The sequence below is a fragment of the Capricornis sumatraensis genome, chromosome 22 (assembly GCF_032405125.1).
Source record: "Capricornis sumatraensis isolate serow.1 chromosome 22, serow.2, whole genome shotgun sequence".
NCBI lineage: Eukaryota > Metazoa > Chordata > Mammalia > Artiodactyla > Bovidae > Capricornis > Capricornis sumatraensis.
The window spans coordinates 17658074-17677438 of record NC_091090.1 but is presented as its reverse complement, the minus strand read 5'-3'; the positions used below and the strand labels follow the sequence as shown (position 1 = coordinate 17677438).

General features: G+C 39.8%; 1 protein-coding gene across 1 annotated transcript in view; it reads right to left on the bottom strand.

Moving 5' to 3' along the window:
• Window positions 1-19365, bottom strand: part of DNAH8 (dynein axonemal heavy chain 8) — a 314414-nt gene that overhangs the window by 64425 nt on the left and 230624 nt on the right. The window contains exons 81-84 of the mRNA XM_068961103.1: window positions 17291-17493; window positions 4941-5014; window positions 1916-2068; window positions 1374-1529 (exon numbers count right to left, since the gene is read on the bottom strand). Coding sequence (XP_068817204.1) covers window positions 1374-1529; window positions 1916-2068; window positions 4941-5014; window positions 17291-17493 — 586 coding nt within the window. The remainder of the gene's footprint in view (window positions 1-1373; window positions 1530-1915; window positions 2069-4940; window positions 5015-17290; window positions 17494-19365) is intronic.

Here is a 19365-nt window from a genome sequence, read left to right as displayed (position 1 = left end):
TGTGTCCAGCAATGAAGATCCAGTGCAGCCAAAAGCAAATAAATTACTAATTTAAAAAATTATCTAGCTTTCAAATACAGAACAAAATCCGAAATCCAAAAATAGAACAAAGTGGTGACAAATGAAAAAACAAAAACCAGAACCCATGGAGACACTGCTGGGTAGCCACACAGTACAAGCAAATCGGAAACAATCTGAAGACGACAGCCGACCCCTGTGACTCATCTTCCAAACACCATGACCACCACTGTCCCAGTGGGAACGAGGGTCAAAACATACTTACATCCAAGGCAGGCAACATGGGGTGTGACTCCTAGATTCACCATTTCAGTTCAGTTCAGTTCAGTCGCTCAGTCGTGTCCGACTCTTTGTGACCCCATGAATCGCAGCATGCCAGGCCTCCCTGTCCATCACCAACTCCTGGAGTTCACTCAGACTCACGTCCATCGAGTCTGTGATGCCATCCAGCCATCTCATTCTCGGTCATCCCCTTCTCCTCCTGCCCCCAATCCCTCCCAGCATCAGAGTCTTTTCCAATGAGCCGACCCTTTGCATGAGGTGGCCAAAGTACTGGAGTTTCAGCTTTAGCATCATTCCTTCCAAAGAACTCCCAGGGCTGATCTCCTTCAGACTGGACTGGTTGGATCTCCTTGCAGTCCAAGGGACTCTCAAGAGTCTTCTCCAACACCACAGTTCAAAAGCATCAATTCTTCGGTGCTCAGCCTTCTTCACAGTCCAACTCTCACATCCATACATGACCACAGGAAAAACCATAGCCTTGACTAGACGGATTCACCATTTAGGAAGGACCTTAACCTCTCTGAGTCTCAATTTCCTCATTTTCCAGATGGTGATAAATCCTACCCTGAAAGGTGGTTATTAGTATTACATGAGATGGTATATACAACATTGCCAAACATCTCCGAGTCTCAATTACCTCACTTTGCAGATGGTGATAAACCCTACCCTGAAAGGTGATTGTTAGTATTACATGAGATGGTACAGAGAACACTGCCGGACAGCATAGGCAACTTTCAAGATCCAGTTCCTATCAGAGCAATTCGTTTGTTCACCCCACAAACATTTATTGAGCTCTGGCCATGCTGCAGCTGCTGCTGTGACTAGCGGAGACCCAGCAGTTACAAAAGGACAGTCGTTGCTCTGGAGAATCTTACACTCTAGGGATCGAGGTGGGGGATGGGGGCAGGAAGATGCTTTCAATACATAAGCAAATATGCACATCCTGTGCCAGGTGGGGAAAAAGTGCCATGAAGGAAAAAGAAAGTGAGGTGAGGACACCAGACAGTGGAGCAGGGGAGCAAACATAACGTCATTAGTGTCTTCTAAAAGCGCAAACGGTTCCCAGAAGTTACCTGCACAGTGGAGTGCAAAAACGCTACAGTGTAAAGCATTGGCTTCCACATGGGCAAATTACTGATATCCAGAAGGTCTTGATTAATTCCGGCAAATGTTCTTTTCAGACCTGCGCGAACGCCTTGGGGTGGCTCATTAGTGAATTTGAGAGAAGTCTGTCATAAAAAACAAATAGTGAAAAATAAAAACGTAAATAGTACTTTTGTTTCTATAAATTACTGTGAAGGATAAAATAGAAATGACAATACATCAGAAAACAATATGCTTGTGGTAAATAAAAAGGCACCGTGTAAACTAGTTACATGGATCAGAGCTAAAACCCAATAAATTAATACCAAGTCTTATAATTCTCCTGTGGGAATATTTACTATATAACCTTGATGATTATAGTCAAGATTTTGATGATAATGGCATTAAGATTTTATAATACAGACTTGACCCAAAAAAGCCTGTTACGTTTGCCATCTTTCAGTAATGACCGAAGTGTCATCTTCATTTGTATAACTCTCAAGGAAAAGACACTCATCTCATAGTAACAAACCTGAAGCAATGTAATGGGAAACCGAACGTGCGGCTCGGTAGTTATCCACACTCGGAAAGTATCATTGATGGTTTCTGTGATGGTTAAAGTCTCCAGCAATTCTTCCATGAATTCCAGGCCAAGGTGACAATTCTGCAGTAAAACCCAGCCACCCTGTATTCAAAAATGACTTCACGTGAATTCCTCATAACTTTTTTGCTATGATTTAAATAAAACAAAGTGTACATACAAATATTTTTTGAACTTTTGCTCGGGGTATGTGAATACTCTGTTTTAAGCACATATATGTTAATGGAATTATTATACACCAATACAAACTTTTTCTCCCTGCTTCTGGTAAAGCTGGTTACTTGGAATCAAGCGGTTTAAAAATGAATGTTACTCTGTCACCCCTGGTTCAGAAGGGAACAGAAATTAAAACGAAGTCAGACTTTATTAAGTACAGTGTGTGCACCATCTAATGGTGGGAACGGGTATTTTGGAATTTGTAACTCGTCCTGCCTAAGGTAAATCAGAAGGGACTCACGCCAAAGCCAAGCCATCCACTGTCACAAAGAGATGCACGTGACCTCATGAAAGTTGGAGGAGTTGACGAAAATTCATCAACAGTCAAGTTAGGAAGAAAAGAGAAAACTTTAATAGAGCCAAACTGAGGATTATAGCCTGGCAGACAGACTCAGAGGCTCTGACTGTCCCACCTGTTAGAAGTCAAAGACACAGTCATACACATTTTCAAGACAAAGGATCATACATCAAAATGACATGCTGACATTTCACGTGAAGTTCACCAAAGATACACAGTCCAGGTAAGCATATACAAAGACAGGCTAATCTTTAAGAAGCTACATTGTTAGCGTCAAAGAAATGGGGAAAAGTAAACCTCATCTTTGCATTGGAGCAGGCATCCCCACCCCAGAGGAGGTCTGGCTGATGCATAATGCAGACACAGACTGCACAGGGGAGGCAAGAGGCCCAAACGAGCAGCCAGAGCCAGTTTTACGGTACAATTTTCTTCTCCTTCCTTGAAATACAAATTTTACTTCACCAGAGGCAATACATTTGGTGACATTTGCTACCAGTATTCTAGCCTGGAAAATCCTATCTACAGAGAAGCCTGGTGGGCTACAGTCCATGGGGTCGCAGTGGTGGACACAACTGAGTGACTGAGCATGCCTGCTACCGTAATACTAAATCTTTTTTAAATTTTTATTTCTTTTTCATGGAAGGATAATTGCTTTACAACATTGTGTTGGTCTCTGCCATACATCAACATGTATCAGCCATAGGTATACATATGTCCCCTCCCTCTTGAACCTCCCTCCCACCTCCCACCCCAATATTAAATCTTATTCTTTGTCATCACTCCTCCCAGATGTTCCTGAAACCACAAAATTTATTAAGCACTATCTAAATATTGATAAAACCTTAACAATATGTCATATAACCATCACAGTTCTATAAGAACATAGTTTACTAGCCAGCTGATGCTTTGATATACTTTATGCAACAAGATCAAATAAATACAGCTACAAGTTATTGAGCTCAGTATACATATGGTAAGGCAGATATATTATGCCTTATACTGCAAGAGAAAATACAACTCGGATTGGCTTAAATAGCAAAGGGGACTTTTTGGTCTAGACAACCAGATCGTCAAGAAGATGAACTTCATGGTCAGAACTCTGGGTCCTGGTGGATCCAGTTACTCTCTGATTCCCTGCTCTGAATTCCACAATGTCAGCTTTATCCTAAGTCTTTCAAGTGGCGATGTGGCTGTACCTGTTCATGCTCTGTTTGTATTATTTCTGTTATTTGTTTTGCGTTGTTTTTGCCTATGCCACATGGCATGTGGGATCTTAGTTCCCCAACCAGGGATCAAACGCACACCCCCTGCATTGGAAGCTCAGAATCTTAACCATTAGACAGCCAGGGAAGTTCTGTTTTGTTTTTTTTTATATATATAATGCCAATATTATCAGTATTTATCCCACCTTGAGACACAGAACACAGAAGTTATAAAAAAACTAATATTCCAAAGAAAGTTGATGTGAATGCTGTATTCAAATGTAAAAGCTTCTCACTCATGGAAACTAAAGAAATTATTTAAGGCCAAAGTCAAACAGTCAGATCATTCAACAGAGTGAATCATTTTATCTGAGTAAAAATAATTATATATAATTGCTTTGGTATATATAAATTAAATACTATATATTATTGAATTTAATTGACTGATAAAGATTAAGGCTTAGGGCACTTGAGAATTAATGGTTACCCTGAAAACTTGATGACCCAAGCAGAGTTTTAGCCCATTAACCCTCTCCAGTCATTAATTCCCAGGGAAAAGTTGCTAGAGACATTATGAGATCAAAAGCTTAAAAATAAACCAAGATCTTATTTTACTTTTATAAATGGTGCAATTTCTTATTGCTGCTGAAACTGCTATCAACCAAGCTTTTCAAGAAAATTAATGACCTGTGTATTTATTAGGTGTGATGAAAAATATTTCTCAACATTCCATCCAGCTTGCAATTTTCAGTAAAAACTGTTATCAATATTTAAACATAACACCCTCAAATATTTCTTATTTGCCTGAAACTATCCATTAATGAAAAATGAAAGGCTCACTTTAACCGAAAATTGAAATTTGACTGTCTCAATCTGTCACTTCTTAAGCACTATCTATTAATATTAGATCATGACATTCCAAGACTGCTAGAGCTGCATTCTTTATGAACCAGAAAGTGTTATCTGCCAAATTACCAAAAAATATTTAGTGAAAATAAAAATGGAGCATATGCTCTAGAAAATGGAACAAGTATTTTGTGGGGATGTCAGGAGCCAACTAGCTGGAGGTTTGAAATCCTTAAGTAATCAATGTTTACTCTATATGCATAAACAAAAATGGAAAATTGAGCATCACAGGAAGAACACTCTACCCATCATGGAGGTGGTGCTAGGTAGACCAGATGGCCAGAGGAATCATATCAAGAAAGTTGCATGAAGAGTCGTTTCTGTTGCTACATACCTGCTGCATTGACATCTGAATCAGCTTTCGAGCATGTACTTCTTGTCCTTGCCCCATTGAGATAGTTCTGCATTCTGTAATACAGAAAGATCACTATGATAAAACGTAAATTTTATGCCAGGATTGGGATGAAAAATTAATTGCTAAATTGCCATAGCCTCCCTCCCTCTATGGCTTCTAAGGATATTCTGCTATTCAAATAAGTCTGGCTTTTGGTTGTGTTGATGAGAGAAAGGAGTGGAGCAGACTGGAGGCACTACATGGAAAAGGAAAGAATGAGAGACAGACAAAAGGCATGAAGCAGAGCTTTTAAAGAGTTCTGGGGTCTTTGGAGATAATGAGGAGAGAGACTGATGGGGAGAGTCAGCTGCAATGCTATCACAGGTATTTAGAAGGAAAGAGGATTTTTTAGTTTTGCTCTATGTTTTGATTAGAATAATTTTTTGGTGTTTTAGCAGATGTCTCAGTAAAGATTGGCTACCAATCATTTTATTCTTTTATGATGTCAAGCTTGCAGTGTTTTGTCTGTCTGACTGTTCGGGTTTTGTTTGCCCATTTGTCCATTTTCCGAGATGGAACTCATAGCAATTCATCCCCATGAGGACTATATTCAGGGGTAACTGCTCCTCAGGATCAAATCCTCTTGGAACTGAGAAAAAGGAGCCTGAAGAAAAAAGTGGCAACCACTCCAAGATTAGAGATGTGATTATTCGTTAGTGAGTTTGATGTCCCAGGTGGAGAACCACACTTGTGCCTGTCATATGAATTCACCAAATTGTAGAAGTCTCTGAATCATACTTGGGAAACTGGAATTAGAAGTTAACTTTGAAGTAAGCTTTTATGGACCCAGGTCTTCTTTAATTTTAGAGGCATGATCTCTAGATCTCTAGAGGCACAGGGAAAGAAAGTCAGTGGAGATGCTGTGAAGCAATGCATGCTTTTGACTTACTCTACTGGGTCAGCCTGAGTCCTCAGAAAAATGGGCTGCTGTGGTTGGGCAAACAATGAGGCTAATTTGGAAACTGCTGGTAGAAGCTACAGAGAATGAGAAAAATTCACAGGCTGGAGACAGCAGTATGTCAGGAACCAGGGAAGAAACTGCCAGGGCACACCATTTAAAATATAGCACCATGGGATTAACGGCCAGAGATTCCATGAGTGCTGGTAGGGTGTAGCATTAGAATTATTTGTGGACTCAGGGTCACAGGGTGAAACTTGGCAGTGTGTGCCTGAGAGAGGATTGGCAGAGCATTGCTTGAAGAACTAGGAACTGCAATTGTCCATAGGCCACTGAACACAGCTGAATTCTCCCAACAAAGCCCTCATGAATCTCTCCTGCTGAAGGGGAACTAGGCACTGTTCCCAGGGCATCTGAGAAGAACCCACAAACCCTATAAAAGAAGAAAGGGAAGGTGGAACTCGAATGGAAGGAGGCTGTGAATTGTACAAAGAGACACTGAGTCTCTCTTGTTTTGGAAGAACCCACAAGTGTTGGGTAGGTCAATGGAGGAAGGTGTGATATGGACAGTAAGTATTAACACATGAGCGTGAGCCATAATCTATCTCCTCTGCCCTTCCAACTCTTCTGTGATACACTGTTTAAACGGAAGAACTGGTTTTTGTTCAGGGGTAGCCTGAGTTTCTTGTCTTGACCTGGGTAAGAGGTCAAGAAGATACTTTAAAGGCATCCCTTCAAAATAAACCCAGAGTCTGAATGTGACCCCTTCTGGATGTCTACACGCTCATGCCCCTAGTCCATCACCTCGTGCCTGTATTCTTGCAGGAGCCTGCTCACTGGTGACCTCTCTCCCACTCTTTCCCCTACTAGTTATTCTTCCCACAGCAGACAGAGGGATTTGATTGAATCCCGAATCAGAGTATGCCCACCCTCTGCTCAGAAACATCTGACGGCATCTCATTTCATTCTGTGCAAAATTCAGAATCCAATTCAAATTCTGACCTCTATGACCCTACACAAATGGGTCCCATTGCTCCCGCAATCTACACACACACACACTTTTTAGGATCCCACCACAATTCACTCACTCTTCTCCAATTGCACGGGCCTCCTCCCTCATGTCATCGTCAAACTGAGGTGGCTTTACTTTTCCAGTGTGAATGCCATTTATTTCTTCCTTTGGTCTGACTAAAACTTCCACTACAGTGCTGAGCAGAAGTGCAAGTAGACATTCTTCTCTTGCTCCTGATGTTTTGGGGAAAATATCCCATCTTTCAGCATTAAGCATGATGTTAGCTGTGGGTTTCTGTAGGTGCCCCTCATCAGGTTGAAGAAGTTTCCTTTTATTCCTAGTTTGCTGAAGGCTTTCATCATGAAAGAATGTTGGATTTTTTTCAATGCTTTTCCTGCAACTATTGAGATAACCGTGTGATTTTTGTTCTTTATTCTATTAATATGGGGTATGAAGTGAAGTGAAGCTGCTCAGTCGTGTCCGACTCTTTGCAACCCCATGGACTGTAGCCTACAAGGCTCCTCTATCCATGGAATTTTCCACGCAAGAGTACTGGAGTGGGTTGCCATTTCCTTATCCAGGGGATCTTCCCGAGCCAGGGATTGAACCCAGATCACCCTCATTGCAGGCAGACACTTTACCGTCTGAGCCACCAGGGAAATATGTGGCATTACATTGATTAATTTCATATGTTGAACCAACCTTGTATTCTTGGGGTAAATCCACTTAGTCGTGGTGTATAATTCATTTTGCGTGGTACTGAATTCAACAGCATTTTGTTGAGAACTTTTGCTTTTATATTCAGCAGGATATTGGTTTCCTTCTACTCTCTTTGTCTAGATTTGGTATCAGAGTAACATGGTCTCATAGAATGAGTTGGGAAGTAATTTCTCCTCTTTTATTTTTTGGAAAGAACTGGTGTTATTCATTAAACATTTAGTAGAATGTGAAGGCATCTAGTCTTGGATTTCCTACAAATCAATCTTTTTACTTCTTAAAGCTCTATTCGGTTTTCTATTTTTTCCTTAGTCAGTTTCAGTAGTTTTCTCTTTCTGATAATTTGCCCATTTCATCTAGGTTATCTATCTAATTTGTTGGCATAATTGTTCATAGTATTCTGTATGATCTTTTCTATTTCTTCAAGTTAATAGCGATGTTCCCTGATCAAAGAAATTTTCACATATTGAGGTATGGGAAAGTCATTCTGACTCATACATGAGTTTACTTGAACTTTATGCTAACTAAAACAGCCTGTTTGTGGCCTATCAAACACACATTGTACATCTGCTCTAACTGTCAGAGAAAAGGGTACATTGACCAGAATTAAAGAATGTGTTAGAAATAAAAATTTCATAAATTCTTCCCTTCCTGAGATGACAGTGCCAGTACTTTGTCAATGATGAGGCTCCCTTCCCAGGTGTCAAGGTATACTGACTTGCTATGTACTTGCTAACCTGTTTTTTCTTGAAACCTTGAAGGAATGTGTCCTGACTTGTTTGATGCTGACTTTGATGTCCTGTTTGATGTTCTTTGTTCTGACAAGATATGAAACGATGCTGAAACCCATGCTTCTCTGGAGCAGCTCCTCTCACTTATCTGAGAGCTGCCAGTCCTCAGTCTGGCTCAAATAAAACTCTTTTCTATTCCTATTATAGTTTGTTCATTGATTATTTTCACTGACATCCCTCTTTCATTCCTGATTTTAGTTATCTTAAGTCTTCTCTCCTTTATTCTTGGTCGGTTAGGGCAAAAGTTTGTCAATTTTGTTGATCTTTTCAAAGCAAATCCACTTGGTTGATTGATTCTCTGTTGTTTTTAATCCTCTCTTGCATTTTTTTTCACTCAGATACTTATTATTTCCTTCCTTTTGATTGCTTCAGGTTTAGTTTGCTCTTCTTTCCTTGGTTTCTTAAAGTGGAAGCTTTAGATACTGATCTGCAATCTTTCTTCATTTTTAAAATAGGTTGATAAATATTTGATAAATTTCTGAATAGTCTGGAAAAACTAGATGGATTGACATTGGAATAGTGAGGAAGCTTCGCACTTGAGGAAGTTCAAAAGACAAAGACCAGTGAGAGAAGAGGCAGCGCAGGCTGAATTTCCAGAGAGAGTGGGGAAGGCTGCCAGGACATCATGATGGGGACTGCCCTGAGTGTCAGGATGCAGAGGATGTTGCAGGAATTGTTTTTGCAAGTATAGCAGCATAATTGTCCATTGGTGGTATGGGACGTTTTGATTTTCTGGTTTGCAGACTTTTTTTTCCCCTTTTTTTGCTGCTTGGTTACATTTGAAAGACCTGCAGTAAGATTTCAACTGCTTTTCTATTTCTTTCCAAAATTTGACTTGAGTGTCTTTCACATCTCCTCTTTCTTTTTAAAAAATTTTAAAAAATCAGATTAAATGATACATGTTATGGTGAAAGCTTTGTAAAATATAGGAGACTACAAAGAAGAAAACAAAAATCACCAATATCCTTCCAGAGAGATCTACATTCTAATCATCTCAGTGCACAATCCACAATCACTTACCCTCATTTCAAAATTCAAAGCACTCTGAAAACTGACAGCTTTGCCACAAAATCACTTTGGTGGTAAAAGCTGACCTGAATGGATATGAGCCTATTTATAGTCTTTATTTATCCCTATCTTTATAAATATTAATATTTTCATCTGCAATGTATTATATAATACATGAAATGTTACTTTTCTAAAAGCTGGACAATTCTAATTTCTGCAGTGCATCTGACTGCAAGAGCTTTGAATAAGAGATTACAGAGCCTATCCATATTAAAAATTATATATATATGTACAATAATACATATACATGCCATTTTATATATCTACCTCTTAAATATGTTGTATTTTATTGTCATTAAACATTACTGATAAACAGTTTTTAATGGTAGCATAATGTTCCATCATGTTAATGCATTCTTGTCAAGTTAGCCACTATCCTTTTGTATATTTGAGACATTCCTAATTTTTTAATATTATAAATAGCACTAGACTTAACATCCTTGTAAATTAATCTTAGTGTGCATCTCTCAGTTTGTTTTTATGATAAATTGGTATGTGCAGAATAGTTGGGAAAAAGCACTCAAACATTTTAAAGATTCATGGTGTATATGAAAAAGGACTGCCAGTGTCTCCAGCTGAAATAGAATATTGCAATTCCCAACCTACACTTCTACCTTTTCTTTGGAAACTGGGCAGGGCCCTGTGGAGCCCTCCCAGTTACAGAAATCTTTCCTTGTCTGTAAGAAAAAGGCTTCAGTTTTCCAGACCTTCCCTGAGATCCCAAGGGAAAACTCAAACAGTTACTGATTAGGGAAGTGAGGAAATGCAGAAACAAAAGAAACGTAGTCTGAAACACTTCGTGCAGGACTTCCCTAGTGGTCCAGGGGCTGAGAATCTGCCTGCTAACGCTGGGGACATGGATTCGATCCCCGATCTGGGACGATCCCACATGCCGCAGGGCAGCTAAGCCTGTAGCTCCGCAACTGCTGAGCCTGTGTGCTGCAGCTGCTGAAGTCTGCGCCCCCTAGAGTCCATGCTCTGCATCAAGAGAACCCACGACAAGTGAGAAGCCAGTGCATTGCAGCTAGAGATTAACCCCCACTCGCCCACGTACAGCAACAAAGATCCAGAGCAGCCAAAAATAATTAAATTTTTTAAAAAAGAAACCATAGCCCAGAGATAAAGAGTCGTTATTTCCTCCTAAAGGGGTATACGTAACAATATATCTTGGAGTGTTTTCTTACAGGAATTATTGCCCCACCTAAGCAGAGGATGGTAACTTCAGGCTGAGCCCATGGTTCCTGGAGCACCACCCTGTTACCTCACCACCAGCCAATCAGAAAAAAGTCCTACACCCTGCAGCCCTCACCCCACATTTTGCCTTTAAAAACTCTTCCCCGAAAACCATGAGGAAGTTTAGGTCTTTTGAGAACAAGCCACCCACACTCCTTGTTTGGTCCCCGCAATTAACCTTTCTCTGCTCCAAACTCTGACCTTTCCGTTTGTTTGGCCTCACTCTGCATCAGGCACATGAGCTCGGATTCAACAGCAATTTGTGTTTTAATTTTATTTATGGCGCTTTGGACATACCAAAGTTTGAAAACTTCATCCAAACTTCTTTTCCTCTGATTTTGGATTCTGGTATTACGATTAAGGAAATCTTAGCCACTCCAGTAGTATCAACATATTCTTTTACAGTTTAAACCTTTTAAAACCTTAATCAACCTAGAATGTACTTTAGAGTTTAATCTGAGGTAAGATTCTTGCTTTCTTCTAAAGTTAACCTGCTATGGCAACACTGTTTATTGACTAACCCATTTTTCTTCCACTGATTTGAAACGTGAATCTCATCACAGGCTAAGCTATTGTATATACTAGAGTCTAATTTGGGGCCTTTCATTTTGCTCTATTGATCTGTTTATCTACTCTGAGCCAGTTCCTCACTGATTAAATTATTGCAATTTGATAAAGTTTAGAAATCTGATTGGGCTTGTTCTCCACATTATTCTTTTTCCTTTTCAAGCTGTCTTGGCTATTGTTGTCCATTTATTACTCTAGATGATCTAAGATCCCTCTACTATCCAATTAGGGGGAAAATGATGTTGGAATTTCAATTAGACTTGCATTCAATTTATAGATTAATTTAGAGACTATTGACATCTTTACAATACTGAATCTTTATAATGGGAATGTGGTTTAACTCTCTATTTAATTTATCCTACTTTCATGTCTTTAAGAAAGTTTTATAGTTTTCTTCTAATAGGTATTCTAAAGATTATTTCTCAGTTTTATTTTTATTGAGATACTGAATGGGATTTTTACATTTCAGAAGAATGTTTCATTGATTTTTAAAATATATTTATTTTTGTGACCAGCTACCTTACTAAAATACCCTGTTAAATCTAATAGCTTTTCAGTTGATTCATTTGTGTTCTTTAGTTAGACAATTACACTATCTGAGAATAATGATGGCTTTTGTCCCTCTTTTCCAGTAGCTATATCTTTTATTTATGATTTTTACAAAGCATTAGCTATATCCTCCACAGTAATACTAAATGAGAGTGGTGATAGCAGACATCTTTATCTTGTTCCTGACTTTAATGGGCATCACGTCTCTAGCTGCTCACCAGAAAGCATGAAGCTGTTTGAAGCTCATATTCACTATCATATTGATACAATAGTCTTCTGCTCCCATTTTTAAAAGCCAAATACAAATGCTGAGTTTTTACAAAATGCCTTTTTAGCAATGATCAAGGTAATGACAGCCTAAGGAAAAAGTCTTTCACTTGTTGTGATGAGATTTCTTAATACTGTGTTTTTCTCAGATTTGCCCATGCATCCTACTTGATCAAGGCATGTTGCTATTTTTTGCATTTTTTTTATATTATGCTAAATTCTTCCTGCTTGCACTTAGATTAAGGTCCTTACATTTATATTAATAAATAGGATCAATCTGTGGTTTTCTTTCTTCGATATAGTGACTATCTTGGTCTGTTTTTTATATCAAGATAATGTTATTCCCTTAAAATACAGAGGAAAATGCATCCTATTTTCCTATGTTGTGAAATGGAATATAGAAAAGTTTTAAAGGACCTACCAAAAACATCATTCAAGCTTAGTGTCTTTGCTGAGGTAATAATTTTAAAACTTGTAATTTTCCTCATCTTAATTATCGGTCCATTCAGACTTTTCAATTTTTTCCAAGAAATTTTTGTAAATTTATATTTTTCTACAAACGTCCATTTTAACGAGATTTTTAAACTTTTTTTAACCATAACTAATTATCATTATCTTATTAATTTTTTCACCTGTATATACTTTATTTTACTCATTTTCTCATTTCTATTTTTGTTTGCTTGCATGTTCAGTCACTTCAGTTGTGTCTGACTCTTTGTGACCCCATGGACTGTAGCCCACCAGGCTTCTCTGTCCATGAGATTCTCCCTGCAAGAATACTGGAGTAGGCTGCCATGCTCTCCTCCAGGGGATCTTTCCGATCCAGGGACTGAACTCTCATCTCCTGTGTCTCCTGCACTGCAGGCAGATTCTTCACCGCTGAGCCACCAGGGAAGCCCCATTATTATTTGTAAGTTTATATTTCATTTGTCCTCTTTCATTCGTGTCTGGATTCTATTTTCAAATCCATTCTTCTTCTCCTTCACCCAAGCTCCTAGCAGGATTTTTCTCATGCTAATCCCATCTGTTTTCTTCTTCTTTCCCAGGCATCCAGTGCTTTTGTGCCGAATTTATCTTCTCTGAATTTCTCAACACAGAGCCTGACAGGTTCCATAGTGAGAAGTTCTCCTTCTTTTTTTTTTTTCTATGAAAACCTATTTGATCTGGTCCCATCCCTCAAGTTGCTGTCAAGGAACTTGCTAATTCATTCTCTAAATCCACTGAGATGGTTGGATGGCATCACTGACTCCTTGGACATGGGTTTGGGTGGACTCCGGGAGTTGGTGATGGACAGGGAGGCCTGGTTCGTGGGGTCGCAAAGAGTCGGACTCGGCTGAGCGACTGAACTGAACTGACTGACTGAAAGGCACTGAGGGGATGAAAAAAAGGCCACTGACAAGGGATTTGGGAGCCCTGAGGTTAAGTCCTGAATTATCTGCCACCAGCTAGTTCTCTGGCCTTATTTCCAGACCTTAGTTTCCTCAGCTGTAATACAAGGCACTCGAATTCCAGGATTTTCCAGAATTTTGTGAACCTTGAGCACTTTATGATTATCTATTATCCAAATAAAACATCTCTAGTTGAGACTAGAGTAATATGTGATTCTGTCTACATAATAGTTTCATTTTACAGCTATTTGGGGAGTTTTTAACCCAAATCAGTGAACAGAATGATGCTTCCTAACATTCCTAAACATTCCTTTGCTCTAAAAAAAAATGAGCAATGAGTTTCTTATAAACATCATTGGATCCTTCAGTGTTAAAATTAAATCTAACGTCTTTCCTAACAAAGTAATCAATAGAAGGTTGAACAATTACTGGAAAAACTAAAGAAGTATCAAGAAATGGAATCACCAAATTGCCAAGCAAAGCAGTAATAATACTAGGTGACAGCATTGTTCTGGCCTTATGTACTTATCTAAGTTATAATCTCTCCCAAAGGAGACCTTGAATTATTTTCTTGTTTCTGTTCTTACACCAATGTCCTAGACAACAGCATTGTTTTCAGGTAAATTTGAAATGGTAACTTCAGTGGGAACTGCCCCTCTTCTAGGAAGAGTATCCCCTTCTAAGAAATGCCCCCAACTCTAGGCTCCATATATGTGGTTCTTGCTATGAACCCATTTACACAGCAATCATTCATTGACTGGCCCAGAAAGGAGTATACAACCAAAGGAAAACCAATGAGCTTCTTCCTTGGGTATTTGGACCTGCAACCAAGAGAGTAAGAGGAGTTTGCCTGGGTGAAAACAAATAGGGCCATCCCAGGTACAAAAGCCCCTCTGTGGTCCCCATTTCTTGTTTGCAGAAAAATGCTTTAGTCTCTTAGGCCTTCCCAAGGTTCCAAAAAGCAGACTCAAGCACTTACTAATTGGAAACAAAAGAAGAGCAGTGGAGCAAGAAAAGCAATGATAGCTTCAACAACAATCCTAACTTCTCAGGACTTCCCCAGCGGTCCAGTGGTTGAGGCTCCGTGCTTCCACTGCAGGGAGCATGCGTTCGATCTCTGGTTGGGGAACTAAGATCCCACGTGCACATGATAAAGCCAAAAAACAAAGCAATCTTAGTTCCTCCTCAAGGAATATATATAACAGTCTGATGAATATCTTTGAGCTGTTAGGAACAAGCTAAGACTCTTGCCCAGATGGAGGGTGTATGACTACATGTAGTCCACAAGTATGGAGACACTGGACTGGCTGGAACCAAAAGGCTGATGATTAACTCTACCCTTTTACTTCACTATCAACCCATCAGAAGAAAGTCATGCACCCTGCAATTTCACTCTAAATGCTGTTTTTAAAAATCCTTTCCTTAAAATCTTTCGAGCATGAACTGCCTATTCTGCAGATTATATGGCACCTGCAATAAACACTGTGGGCTTTCCAGGTGGTGCTAGTGGTAAAGAACCCGACGGACAACGCAGAAAATGTAAGAGATGCAGGTTCAATCCCTGAGTTGGGAAGATCCCCTCCAGGAGGGCATGGCAACCCACTCCATTTCTTGCCTGGAGAATTCTACGGACAGAAGAGCCTGGTAGGTTACAGTGCATGGGGTTGCAAAGAGTCGGACAGGGTCGCATAGAATTGGACATGACTGAAGCAACTTAGCACGTGTGCATGCACGCGCAAACACTGTACTTTCCTCCACCACAACTTGGGTCAGTAAAATGGCTTTACTACCCGGCAGGCAGGTGGATTCAGTTCAGTAACACTAGTAGTGCTGAACTTGCTGAAAAATGTAAGTATTGAAGCCCATGAGCCATTGGAATCCATGAATTCTGTCGTATGGAGATTGCTTTGTAGCAAGACAAAAGAGGAATCTATATGCAGACAGGACATTGAAGCAACTGGACAAAAATCCATGGAGAAGTATATCTCAGAGGGATTGTCAAAGTTCAAAGCTTTGAGAGGAGCACCATTCTAAGGCTGATACAGATGACTGCATACTGCAGTGAACACTAGAACAAATGGCCACCTTTAAAGGTGGTTAACGAGACTCTCCAGTCATTATGTATGAATGTGAGAGTTGGACCATTAAGAAGGCTGAACGGTGAAGAATTGACACTTTTGAGCTATGGTGTTGGAGAAGACTCTTGAGAGTCCTTTGGACTGCAAGGAGATCCAACCAGTTAATCCTAAAGGAAATCAATCCTGAGAATTGATTAGAAAGACTGATGCTGAAGGCTGAAGCTCCAATATTTTGGCCAGCTGATGTGAAAAGCAGACTCATTGGAAAAGACCCAGATGCTGGGAAAGACTGAAGGCAGGAGGGAAAGGGGACGACAGAGGACGAGATGGTTGGATGGCATCACTGACTCAACGGACATGACTTTGAGCAAGCTCTGGGGGGTGGGGGTGGGGGTGGGTAGTGAAGGACAGGGAAGCCTGGCGTGCTGTAGTGCATGGGGTTGCAAGGAGCTGGACACAATGGAGCAACTCAACAACAACAACGAGACTTAACCATGAGTATGTGCCAAGAGAACCTGGGAGCTCTTTGCATTGGGTCTCAGTGTTCAGACAGAAGAAAGTAGCTACTGAAACATGAATCCACGTAGCACACAGAATGGTGTGATGACAGTGATGAGGAGGAGTGGACAAAGACCATGCTGCCTTAAGCTACCAGTTTACAGTAACTTTAGTGCAGACGTGGTAAATACTTGGAGATCACTAAACAGATTTTATATTATGCTTTGTCTAACTAGATAATAAATTCAAGGTTTTATTTTATATTGTAGATTTAGGGATTCACAATCAGTCACTTTCATAATCCTTATAAAGACATAAATGAATTGCTCCTATGAGATATAGGTATAAAGATATGAACCTAAGAAGATTCCAAAAGGCAATTCCAACAACATTCAGATTTTCAGAGTATTAAGAGAAAACTGCCCTCCTATAAACAGCCATCCTAGAAGAGAATGGCTCAATCATGATGTCTTTGCATCATTCAGGTACTTTTTCTTTAGTCCTGTTGACTCACACTTATGTGTCTGTAATTCCTTACCCTACCTCCTTCCCTCAGAGTAACTTTCCTTCTCCCCAACATGACCCCCTAATTTTTATCTACTTTTAGATACTACTCAAAATGTCACCACGCTTCCCTCTATAGCCCACGCAGTCCGGGCAGCTCTGCCTCTCGTCACTGGGCATGTCCGCACCTCTGCTACAGCAGTTTGTCACGCTATCTTCTATTGCCTGTTTCCATGTCTGTCTTTCCCAGCTATGTTGTATTCACCTCTGTACTCCGTGAATCTAGCACACTGCCTATACTCAGGGGTTATTGAATGAAAGTATCAATGAACGAATCCTTAAATTACCATGCACTATAATACAAGGGTTACATTTTTTCAATTTGTGACAAAATAGGCTTTGTTATAAATTTGTACAGACACAGCAATAAAATTTGCTGTTGAATGTTCATTCTTGCCAGTCTGCTATCCATGTGGTATGGACATCTGATTATAACTTTAAAAAAATCAGTACATGATGGATGAGAATGTTCCTCTCTGCACAAAGATATCTATACCCTCCTTCTAGGAGGTCCGAAAATGGGGGAAAGAAGAAGTTTAATATTTTTTCTAACTCAGTTTTATGAATATATTTATAAGAATCGGCTATAAAATTATGAAAGGAAAAAACTGAAGCAAAAACATGGAGGCTTTGCTAAATCTCATAGATTGCTGTTCATACCCAGCTTCAGTTTCTTGGCCAGCGCATCAATTTGAATTGTGGGATCGGATCCCATGGACAGAAAACATATCAGAGGTGTTCTCGTATCACTTTCTTCCCAAGTTTTCTCCAGATTTAAGATAACTGGTTCTGTATACTTTTCCTCCAAAGAATCTGCAATATACTTTCTTGCTTGAAAAACAGTACGGTCTGGGCACCAAGACCTGGAAATGGAAACAAGTTAGAGGAAATAAATTCAGATTTTAAAAATTCTATTTAGTTCTAAGCACTTAAAGAACACATAGTTAATTAGCAAAAGGATAACAAGCGAATCCTCCTTTTTGCAGATATGTGTAAGATGGACGGCGAGATTTTCAGCCTTCGGATGAGTGCAAGTTTAATCGTGTGGTTTTGATGCCAGGCATGGGCAAGGAGCAGGGCAGAGTCAGTTATGTTGCCACTCTAGAAGGGAACTTAGAAATCAGTTAACTTTCAAGTGTCTCATTTTCAGGAGAAGCAGTGACTATTCTGAATTTCTTAAAAATAAATTCCTGTTGGGTTTTTAAAAAATGTATTTATTGATTTACTTGGCTGTGATGGGGCTTATTTGCAGCACATGGAATCTTTTTTTTTAATTTATTTTTGGATGCACTGGGTCTTTGTTGCTACATGCAGTGCTTCTCTAGTTGCAGCGAGCAGGGGCTCCTCTGCAGGCTTCTCACTGCAGTGGCCTCTCTTGATGTGGAGCACAGGCTCTAGGCCCGTGCACTTCAGTAGTTGCAGCATATAGGTTCAGTAGTCGTGGTCATAGGCTTAGTTGCTCAATGGTGTGTGGGATCTTCCCAGACCAGGGATGGAACCCATGTCCCCTGCACTGGCAGGTAGATTCTTATCCCCTGAGATCTTTGATCTTCATTGAGGCACACAGGATCATTTTAGTTGAGGCCTGTGGGATCTAGTTCCCTGACCAAGGAATCAAACCCAGGCCCAGGCATAAGAGTGTGGAGTCTTAGCCACTGGACCATCAGGGAGGTTTTAATTAGCTACTTAACACACACACACACACACACACACACACACACACACACACACACATATCAGTGATTATCCCTAGTAACTAGGCTATCAGCTTCAGGTAAGCAATTACTCGTTCAAACAAATACACAGGAGCATATCCACTCTTTGATAGATATTTATGGAGTAAATACATTAGGGCCTGCTCCCGACGCCAGGGACACAGCAGGGATGCAAAAGGGGGTGTCCTCTGGCTGCTCCAGTACGCGATGGGGCCTGGTCGGCTGCACACTGGGAGCTCTGCAGTCTTCAGAGGGAGATAATGTGTCAAAGGTGACAGAAGTTGCTTGATTCGAAAGCATTTGTTAATACTTAATACCATCCATGTAGCCTACACTGTAGCAGGTTCTATACCCTGTGACTCATTAAATAAATGTCATTTGATATTTCTGGATCATAGTCAAGTGCTATGGTTTCTTATTGTTTAGTAGATTGCATTATTAATTTGACATGTATTCAATTTTCAAAGGATGGATAAAAGATAGACACATGTCGTCTAATAAAAACAAATAATTGTTCTGTTCTGAGGTCACCACTGCTGACAGCTCTGATCACTCTCAAAGAGTGACAACACCTAGGAAACAACTTTTTCTAAGAACACTCAGTGGTGTAATCTTAGGTAAGACCAAAACTACTCCAAAATAACAATCCTACATCTTTTTGTTATTCTTTTGGTGGTTTCATCCTCCCCAGCTCCACCCTCCTGTCTTGTCCATCACACACACACACACATACACCCCTTCCAATACAGAAGCCTTCTTTGAGCTATTGTATACTGAGAAAACATGAAAAGTGAGAAGAAAAAGAAAAGAAAAATCAACATCCATTTTAAACTTTTGCTTCCATTTCAATAGCTACAGACACCATTTATATGTTTTAATAGTGCAATCTTCTTGGTTTTAGCTTAAAAATTGCCTTGTAACTCTGTGAGATCTACTCTTTTACAGAAGTAAATTCAATAATAAATGATTTACTCAGTGGTAAATGGTGACCAAAGTGAATAGTAAAAACATTTTCATATA